We start from the raw sequence: 11,165 nt of genomic DNA on the forward strand, positions 1-11,165 counted from the left end.
TAATTATATTGCCGTCCCTTCTATAGACAAGAAAAAAGAATAATTACTAGGATTATGGTTGAATATTGGGTCTATAAATGTAGAAGGCTTACCAAGTTGCATTTTGTTTTTTACAAATGCCTATTGACTATTGGTATCGAAGCTATCCATTGCCATGTATTGGGAACAAGGGTAACAAATTAGGAAGTAGAGATTAAATTTACGAAGAGGAAAAAAACGATACTGCAGAGAAGAATGAAGTTTTGTGTCGGATAAAGTAGAGGAATATGAGGATGGTGTGGTGTTTGAATCTGGAGTGAAGAAAGTGGTCAAAAAAGGCCCATGCCACGCCTCTCATGCTCAATGCACTTGAATCAAGAAGCTGTGTATCAATCGATTTGGGACAGACTCCATTGCACAATCTACCAACAACTCCCCATCTTTCATTGCATTTCTCCTTACATTTTGGTACTACATACGTCTAGAAAGAAAGAAATAAGTAGTAGAATTTTCTTCGTGTTACTCTTCCATTTCCTGCTGTTAGCTATTCTCCAAAAAAAGGAATGTTCCTTCCCTTACCATTTTGACTCATTGAGCTCAAAAGGAAAAGAATTTTAAGAAAATGCGTCCTTTTCCTATTATTTTGCTTGTTAATAATTTTTAGAACCAAAGTACTTAGTTTTCGGTGTAAGTTCTTTAAGTTCTTGAAAATAAAAGTTATGAATTTAAAAATTACATAGTACAAAATAATATAAGCCATAATAGACTCCCCAAATAATATTACTAGTACTAATGTTTTTGTGCCCCACAAAAATGGGAAGGTAATTAAGTTTATCAGATTTGGAATATATCAACATAAATTGGTTAAGAATTCTCCAATCGATGTAATACTGATTTTAACTCTTTTGTCCTGTTTGGTAGCTAGCTTTTGTGTGTGAATATGTAAAGCTGGGAAAAGTGATGAAGGGTCACACTCAACGAGAAGAGTGGTCAAGACTTACTGACAGGCAAAAGCGACTAGTAATTAAGAATGAAAAGAAGGCTGTGGATTGGTGGAGAACTGGGAAGTGCCTCTGTGCCTGTAATAAATGATAAAACCTCATCCACAGGGGCCTTTCTAGTAATCTTGAATAGTTATGGGAGGGTTTGGGGGAGGGGAGGGGAGGGGAGGGGAGGGGGTTCCTTACTTCAATTAATTTCTGGATAGAAGTGAAAATTTTAACATTACTACTAGGACAAAGAGGTTGAGAAAAATCCAAATTCTGGTCAGCAGAAAAAGCTAAGCTAGGCCATGGTCCAGAGCTGAAGTTTGTATCAGGTTCATCATATCGCCATGTGCTCTCTCATCTCTTTCCACATGCAAAAAGCACATGTATCTATTCATTTCTAAAAGTCTACTTTATCCTAATACTACTTCATATTAATTTCCTGCATGTGTTTATATCCTGCAAACTTTTCTGAGTTGTAAAATGATAAGTAAGATGGGAATGCGCTCCTCAGCAAGAGTCAGATGAAGATTGAGCCAATTGAATGTTGATAGAGTCGTGAGAAGCCCCCTTATTCGTTTCCTCTAAGCTGCCATTAGGAGAGGATTTAAAGAAACAAGAATGGTAGCTAGAGAGGATTTACTGCATTCTCAATCCAGTCATGGGGCGCAACTCTAACAACTAAAGAGGCATGGGCTGTGTGCTGCTATATATAGGACTCATCATTCCAACCTCTATATATCATTCGTATAATCGTATTCACCCCTTTTTGATGGACTTAAGACAGATACGTGGACAATACCAAAAGAACTTACTATATGGAGTTATATGAATTATTAGTAAAGTAATTGGTAGCTTAACATCTGTTATATTAAATAAAACTTAAAAACCAGTTTTGTAATTTTATGATCCTCCCACTTGCTTGATCTACTCTTATAGCCTGTTTGGCCAAGCTGCAAAAATCAGCTTATTTTAAAAAGAATTTTTTTAAAATTTTTTTGATGAGAAGCAGTTTGTGTTTGGCTAATTAATTTGAAAAGCACTTCTGAACAGTAATTAGTGTTTGACCAAACTTTTAAAAATTGCTTCTAAGTGTATTTTTTTTCTCAAAAGTATTTTTCAAAAAGGTGCTTCTTGAGATAAATTATTTTTTTCTGTTTCTCCAAAACTATTTCTTATTCTCTTCAAAAGCATTTTTTTGAATACCCGTAAACCCCCGTAAATACAGTAATTACCTCATTGTACTTATTAATACAGTCGCGCGAATACATGAAATACATCCCAGTAGCAGCGAAATTTATGTAGAATTGATTTTGTTGAGTTAAATTAGGAGTGATACACGCTAATTGATCATATTTTCGTTATTAAATAACTGGATTCCCCTATTTTTAGGCTAATTCCGCTACTGTATTCATGAATACATTAGCGTGAATACAACGAATACATTCACACAGCTAGACTTCCCTATTTTTTAGGCGAATTCCACTACTGTATTCAGGAATACAATAACGTAAATACATCGACTACTGTCGCGTACAATCCCTATTCTCTTTTGTAGCTTCAAGTTACTTGTAATTTCAACTAGTCTCCCACTCAAAATCTGCTACTCCATCTATCTCATATGTGACGAAGCGAGAGTCAAACTTCTTAATTTTGATAATGAATTTAAATAAAAAAAATTAAAGTTTTTTAAAATAAAATTTACAACATAAAAAAAGTATATAAGTCACAATAATTAACCATTCAAAAAACTCATTTGATGCTCGAAATCTGAACTCCAATAAATAAATTGGGGACAGAGGGAGTAATATTTTGTCGGGTTGACTAGCTCTTTCACTGCATCTTAATTTAGAGCAGGCCCAAGTTGATCTTCATGCTCCTCCAGGCTCAACTCTTGAGTAGAGTTCATAACAGTTGAGAATTCTTTTTCGAAATAATATGTAGAATTTCAGATCATTATTCCTGTGAATAAGTAAAACAAATGACACGAACTTCCCCAACAATACAGGCTATCGACTTGATTTCACATTCCTCAAACGGGGAATTAATCAGTTCACTGGAAAACAATCTTGAAGCTAGCATCTATAAAATTGTAAGAGAAACTATTAGGAGAAAGTTAAATTAAGATAAAAAGGAAAGCCTGTGGCTGGTAGCCATTCCCCTCCCTGAATGAAATTCCCAACTGTGAATTGACTGGTCTCGGCGGAACTGTTGATGACTCTATAACCAGGCCATTTCACTCTAACACTAGTATTTGAACCTGGTCCTCTGTTCATGTACTCTCCATAGTACAGTGTCTTCAATGCAAAATTACCATTCCATTCCAACCATCCAGCAGGTTCTATTAAGCTGCCAATGTACGATTGAAGAAAGACAGTTCTCGAATATTCTTTCCAGGGACGTCCTAGATAATTCTTGAATGATGATTGAACTGGAACTAAATCAGCAGCAGCTTCCACTTTGCAGTTCAGGATTGAAATCCCAGTATTCTGGTTTGGATCTTCTCTTCCTTGGGCAGTGAACAGGTTCCTCTGATTTGGGTCTGGTTTACGAGCGTATAAGTTACAGTTCTGGAGAACTACGGCTGCGTTACCAAAGATGAAGTCGACTGTTCCATAAATGTCGCACTCGCGATAAAATTGACGAAGGGAATGGAGGTAGAGGGTGTCTTGGTATGCAACAAAGCTGCATTGGTAGAAAGCAGATAAGTCTGAGCTACTCCGAAGGGTTACTGCTTGGTGCTTGCTTGGTCCCGCATAGTTTTCAAAGGTGATGCCTTTTGCTAAGAATCCTTTTCCCACCACGGCTGCATTAAAAGAGAATCACGAAATGTTAAACAAAAGAACTAGAAGAACAGGTAGTAACAATCCATCGCGAAATTTATGGCTTCCTCGCTGGTGCGTTTACTTAAAAGTTTTTTGAAGTGATATTAGATTGTACAGGAAAATGTTAAGCAAAGACAATTGACTCAAGAAAGAACATGCAGGAACCAAATGTAGTATCAGGGACACCGTCACGCGTCGTTGCGTTATTTCGTTGAGTTGTGTGGGATTTGAGTTGGACTCGGGCAATCCTCACCTCATAAGCTAGATTTTGGGGTTGAGTTAGGCTCAAAGTCCATTTATCATGGTATCAGAGTCAGACAATCCAAATTATTGTTATCGATGTTGCCCCCCATTTATGTTGTTCACGCTCCCGTTTGCATATATGGTATTGGGCAATTCTCCCAAAGTCCATTTATCATATTTAAATCAACAAAGCAAATTTTATTTTCTCGAGCGCTGAAAGGAATTAATCTTTTATTGGGCTCCAAGAAACAAACAGAATGGTAACTTTGTGGTGTTCAGGGTTAATGTCAGGATTAAGAGCAATTTAAAAAAGAAAAAAGGAAAACAAGACGTCTTCTTATGCACATGAGAGGACATGCGGACCTTTAACCAAAAAAATAAATAAAGAGAGGGCCGATTCATTTTTTGACTTTAAATGGTTGGAAATCGAGATATGTACAAACATAATGAGTTCCTTTAGAGTGAAAATTATATTAAAACCTTAATAATGTACAGGTTGCACGTTGGGAACAAGAATTCATGCAGTCTTAGTTGTATAAAATGGATCTAATATTAAGAATCCATTAAACAATGGCCGGATGTGTCCACTTGGTGTCCAGTAAATTCCACCCAAAATTCCTTTGACAAAGGTCAAGGACAAATTTATTTTAACGTAACTTTATTAACTAAGGAGTTTAAATTTTACCCACTGAGTGTAAAAGATTAAACTACAAAATAAGGTAGAAATTCTTTATATTGTCTACATTATTTACTGAATAAAACTTAATTAGGCACAAGAAACATTCAAAGACATGCAATGAACAAGATAAGCCCAAGAAATATTATATTTATACGTACTTTTTATAAGCATAAATTTTAATAATATTTATATAGTTTTTTAAAAATTTGAGATTGAGATTTAAACTATATTTTATACCAACAATATATATATATATATATATATATATATATATATATATATATATATATATGCACGTGTGTCTAACTTCAACCAATGAAGTACATGAAGAACATGTAAATCAAATTATCAAATGCTAAGTTTTAAATGTCTACATTAATTTAATACTATTTTACAATAAGTAACTTAGTACTTAAAAAAAAATACCCGGAGTTGTCATTGGTTTAAATGAATACCAAAAGAAAGATAAATAATTAATGACTACTCACTTAGAATATATTTTATCTTCTAATATTTTATCTCATTTGTATTTTTAACTATTTGACGCTTAAAACTATATTATAACTGATTTATATGATGAATTTCGAAAGAAATGACTTGTTTTATTTGCAGATTAGTTAAATCAAAAAATTTTCTGGTTGATTAATTTAAGGACTTAATTATTTATTCTTAATGTTAAAGAGAATAATTTATTTTTGTTTATTCAAATCTTATTATTAGCTCATCCCAAGTCTTAAATATTTAACCGTAATTATAATTTTTATCCAATAAGAATGCTATGTTCAGAATAATGAAAAAATTGCTATGACACATCATTTTTGGATTATTATGTTAGTACAACTATTAATGTTATTGAATCTTACGAACACTTCTCTTTTTATTGAATCCTTAAAATTAAAATATTTTTTTAGTTAAGTTTGATACTTGAATTTAAAAAAAATTAGAATCGATGAACTTTTGAGATTACTACGTCCGTGATCGCTAGATATTTGTTCTTTCTCTGAAGTATGATTTAATAACAAAAAATTTAGTTGATATCAAAATTGAAAATATAAAAAAATAATAATTAAATGACTATATTGTTAGTTACAAAATAATACTCGTAAACCTTGAAAAAGGACTCCTAAAACTGGGGGAAAAAGAAAAAAATACGGGCTACTAAACCAAGAAAAGGAAAATTAGGACGACTAAACCTAAACTTTTATAACAAAAAAATATTCGTAAACCTAATATAAAAAGAATACTCGTGAAGTGCTTGGAATTCAATACCCTATATCTAGATAGAGTTTATATGAAGGACTCCAATTAAATAATATAATTCTCTAGATCAAAGTCCTAAGTATTAGGAAAATAATTAAGAGATTATTTTTAAATATTAGAAAAATAATTAAATGACTATTCCTATAATTTAGGAAAATAAATTAAATTACTATTTTGTCTAACGTGAAAGCTAGTTTTAAAGGGTAAAAAAACGAACGACATCTCGTTAAGTACTTTCGTGCTTTTAATATAGTATAGGTATATATATATATATATATAGTATAGGTAGATATATAGATAGATAAAGATATATAGATATAGATAGATAGATTAACAACTTAATTCGTATAAACTTTTTAAAAATTATATAAATATTATATTAAATTTTGTATTTGAGTTATAAAATTTAATCTAAGAAAGTGAAGGTGAATTAATTAATGAATAGCAATTTAATTAATTTGACTCTTAATATTATACATAATTAATCTCTTATTTTTTGATTTTTTTCGTTGTCGATTCTCTTCTCAAGGGCACAAGTTATGTACCCTATTATGTCAATTTGAAAAATAAATTTTGATAAATTAGTAAAAGAATTTCTCATGTTCTTTCTCTTATTACTACCTTTTTAGTGTTCACCAAGTTGTAGCAAATATTAATTTATATTTAAATTCAATAGCTAAATTATTTCTTTAAAAATAATTCTATATTGGATAAATTATATTATGCTACAAAATAAAATTATAATTACCGTTAATATATTAAACTTTAGTTGAGCTAGACATTTAAGATTTTAAAGTCTAGTTTACAATATTCCACTTATAACTTTCCTAGAATTGACCTTTTCATTAAAAAAGATAAGACTCCATTTCCTTTTAAATAGAAGTCACGTTGGAGGTAAAGAATGCTCAGGTAATCTAATTCAAAAGGTAAAAATCTTTTATTTTATTGTGAAATGTAACAGTTAATCCAAGAGAATAGTAAGTTAGGTTGTATGAGAAAAGCTCAGGTCAGCAGGTAAATCAAGAAAAGAGCTTCTTTTGCACTGCTCCAAATACTTCCATATCTAGGATTGATAAAATGATTGATAACTATAGTTCCAAGTACAAACAATTCCCATTTACTTATCTAGGTGTTCCACTTTATGTTGGAAGAAAGAAATTGGAATTCTTTAATGATCTCCTCACTAAGATCACTAAGAGAATTAATGGGTGGCTAAATAAACTTCTTTCTTATGGAGGCAAGGTCACGTTGATTAAACATGTTTTGCAAGCTATTCCCTCTTATACTTTGGCGGCACTGGACCCTCCAAAGGGAACCTTCAAGCTAATTGAGATGCATTTGGCTAGTTTCATTCACTGGAACTTGCAGAAGTGCTCTCTCCCGCCTCTTCAGCCATTTCGGGAACCCATTCTTCATAGCCCCGTACTCGGGAAACACTTCTTCAGAAGAAGATACTGATGTCCTCTTAATCTTGTTGAGCATGGCGAGGGAGTTGCTGACGTGGTGAGCGATGGTATGCAGATTGTCCTCTACGTAACGGGTTAAGTTATTCTTTGTACTGTAGAAGAGTCCATCTAGGCAAGTATCCTCATTGGTCATTGCGGCACTGAGAAGTGTTTGGATGTCATTGTAGTGCTTGGAAGCAGATTTCTTAGGGGAAAGATCAGTGAGGGCTGTTCTGAGCTCAGCAATAGTTTCTCCCAATAGTTCAACATAGTCTTGGAGTGCTCGTTTTTCAATAGGTTCCAGTTTGGGTACATGTCGACGAAGGTCGCTGCAGTTGTGGGCGGAGGCTCTGACCCCACCCACTGCGATTTTAACAGTGGAAGAGATGATCTCTGCAATGGATTTACGGTGGAGATTTGGGAATGAGGAGAGAGTGGAAACACAAAGTTCCGGGTGAAGTGTTCCTTCGCAATGGGATTGGGCTATTTGGATGTTTTTGTGAACGTGAATATGCGGAGTCATCGTTTTTTCGGCTGCTCTAGAGGATGATGATTTTGGGTTGCTTAAGAGAACGAAGAATGTGAGTAAGACGAGGGCGGTGGAAGCCAAGATAGTGAGTATCAGTGAAGGTTTATGTCTGATATTATACATTATATATGTTCTTATAAAAGTAGGGAGCTAGCTAGTAGCGAAGCTGATCAACAAGTTTCAAACTTTGGGACTGAAACAACAAGCAGTTGCTCTACCGCTTGAACTAGTATATATATAGGGTGAGGGAGAGCTAGGGTGGTGGTGTAAAAGGAATACCGTATACTATAGATTGCTGGCCGGTTAGGAATATAATAGTGGAATTAATTAAATGAGGGTTAGCGTTTCCCTTTACTTTTGGATCTCACGCATTACTTGCACAGGCGCTGGACACCAAAATATAGACAAAACCTGATCAATTTGGCAGCCCAAGGTGCCTGGCTTCAACCGGTGGCCGGAGAGTTGGACATCTTCACCTGGATCTTGTTTAAATAAGTATTCAGTTATAGGATGGTAACAAATTTAAGAAACCTTTGTCAGGCAGAAGTTTTCATTTTTCAGATGAAGAAATTACAGACTTTTAATTTAATTTGGACAACAGAGAACAGTAGATGCAATTCTAGGGTAATTAAGAAATTGAAGTCATGACATACAAACATTATACATAACATCATAAGACGTTGATATTTGCAATTTAAATGAATCTTCTTTCAGTAGTAATACGTTTTTGCCCTCTGGAATCACGCTTCACCCGACAGTGCAACGGTTGTTTTGGAATTAAAGGAAATGGAGTAAATAATGCTAGTATCAGATTAATTAAGCACCCTTAACCCATATTGTTGCTCGTCTGGAATTTATCACATCACATGTCTGCTGACAGCTGACTGCTGCTGCTGAAACAACAACCTTAACTAGTCTTATTGTAGTTGTAATTTATGTTCTGGGGCGCTCTGCTATTTCCATACAGAAAACAACTGCAGATTGAATTGGAATTGGATCTGATCTATTCTTCATAAGTCTACGCTAATTTGTTTCTGTGTTTACATTTCCAAGTACATTTAAAAGGAATTCTTCTCTCTTGACTCTCTTCTTCTCCAAGCGGTGAGGCGGGGCACTGGGTATGGGGGCTTCCTTTCTTGGAAAAGATAAGTCTTGGCTTCAAGCTGCAATATTGCCTAGAAAACTCCTTATTTTTTTTAGTTTTGTTGATTCGGTAACAGACATTCTACTATCCTTTTGATTAGGCCGTGGTAGATTGGTCGGTGGAAACAATCATCTTATGCATTACAGTTAGGGTTGTTGGTGGTTCAGTTTGGATTGGTTTTTTTCAAAAAAAAAACCGAATCAAGTAAGTCGGTTCTTTAGATATTGGAACCAAACCAAACCATTTAAGTCGATTTTTGTCGGTTTTTTGATTTTTTCGGTTATTTATCGTTTTTTCTTAAATACGAGGCATACACTACCAAACACATATTTCGGAGACGATATTTTTAACGTAACACTATCAAACCAATTGCTCTTTGAGAAATCTATCATTTACCAAGATATATTGATGATAATTGAATCAAATAGTGATGAATAATTTAAGTACTCAATTAAAAATCGATTATTTTTAACATGAAATAAATTCTTATACGTAGCAAAGATAACTACCAATCAAACTAAAATGTAAAGGCAAAGAATTAGATTATTATAATAACAAAAAATTAGACTAAAAATATCAACGACTAATATGTACCATAAAATTTTAGAAACTTTATATAAAAATATACATATATATAGGTGTAATAATAAATTTAAATATCTACTTGTATAGTCGGTTTGGTTCATTTTTTCCGGTTATTTTTTGATTAAAACTAAAACCAAACCATATTTTATCGATTTTTAAAATTCAAAACCAAAAACAAACCAAACCTAAAATATATCGGTTTTTTCAGTCGATTTGGTTCAGTTTTTTGGGTTTTTATGAACACCCCTAATTACAATACACCACAAGCTCAATACTTTGCCAGCGCATAGGCGGCATATCTAAGAACTTTATGATTTCGAGTTTGAAATTATACAATAACTTATTTAATTTATTACGTTCGAGGTTTATTGTTTATTCTTAATTATTAGTGAATTATTAACACATATTTAGAATCTAAGCTAAAACTGCTGGTTTGAATGGAAATTCCAACATTTATACTACACTAGTAAATAATTTCGCACTTCGCACGAAACTAAAGATTTTAAATAATCTTTCCATAACATATGAATGGCAAAAATATTTTAGCCTCAAATTTAAATAAAATAAATTTCAAGTTTACATCTAATTTATTGTTAACACTTATTTTCCTCCATTTTCCATCACTTTAGAAGTGTTATAAAGTTGGCCAAATATATAGACCGTCCCTTAAAGTTGGCTTCAAATTTTATTTATACACTCCAACTAAGACTTGTACCTATTGGATACTTCAACCCTAATAGAAGTGTGCCTATTGAACCCACTAGCTAATGTGGCAAAAGAAGTAACTTTTACACAAATTTTGAGCGCGTAACTACTTAAATATGATAATATTTTTTCTTTTTTTTCTTTCTTCTTTATCCGTCATCTCCATTCTCTCTCTAACACTTACATCAAATGTGGCCGGCGACATCGTCGGTAGAGAGCACTGCAACAATTTTGAAGATGACCTAGTAATGTGAAGTGCTGTTAAAGGGACGGTGGTCTTGAATTGTCTGTCTGGTAATTGTCGATGATGGTCCCAAGAGATGGTGGTGAAGATGCAGTGTATTTGGTGGTGTATGATGGACGAAAGAGACGATGGTTTAAGGTAAAAGCACAGTAAAAATACGTCTTGGTAGTGAAATGATCTTAGTGGGTTACAAGGTTTGCTCATATGGTTTAATTCCTGGAGAAGATGAAGGCAATATTGATGCAACAATAGAGGTAATTGTACGAAATAGAAAAGCAATAGTGGTATCGGTGGCGAAGCGGTGTCAGCAATGGAGTTAAGGTAGAGTTTTGCGAGATTCGTGGCCGAGATGTCAACGACGATCGATGTCGAGCACCGTTGGCAAAGCTGTAATGGCTAATTTTCGAAATAGGATATTAAAGGGAATATTTTAGTGGATATTCTCTTTTCTTGTACTATTAGGGTTTTGTTAAGAAAATGTCTGATATAAATAGAAAAGGAGATAATGGTGGAAGGCATGTGATATTCATTTTGTAAGAAC

General features: G+C 33.5%; 1 protein-coding gene across 1 annotated transcript; it reads right to left on the reverse strand.

Annotated features, from left to right (window-relative positions):
- Nucleotides 1-2,830: 2,830 nt before the first annotated feature.
- LOC107795923 (pectinesterase 1-like) lies at nucleotides 2,831-8,088 on the reverse strand. Its single transcript, XM_075244804.1, has 2 exons — nucleotides 7,309-8,088; nucleotides 2,831-3,788 (listed from the first exon to the last, which is right to left on the reverse strand). The coding sequence occupies exons 1-2, from the start codon at nucleotides 8,067-8,069 to the stop codon at nucleotides 3,071-3,073; spliced, it is 1,479 nt and encodes a 492-aa protein (XP_075100905.1). The 5' UTR covers nucleotides 8,070-8,088; the 3' UTR covers nucleotides 2,831-3,070.
- Between the last annotated feature and the right edge of the window lie 3,077 nt (nucleotides 8,089-11,165).

Source organism: Nicotiana tabacum, chromosome 22 (genome assembly GCF_000715075.1).
Source record: "Nicotiana tabacum cultivar K326 chromosome 22, ASM71507v2, whole genome shotgun sequence".
NCBI classification, from domain to species: domain Eukaryota; kingdom Viridiplantae; phylum Streptophyta; class Magnoliopsida; order Solanales; family Solanaceae; genus Nicotiana; species Nicotiana tabacum.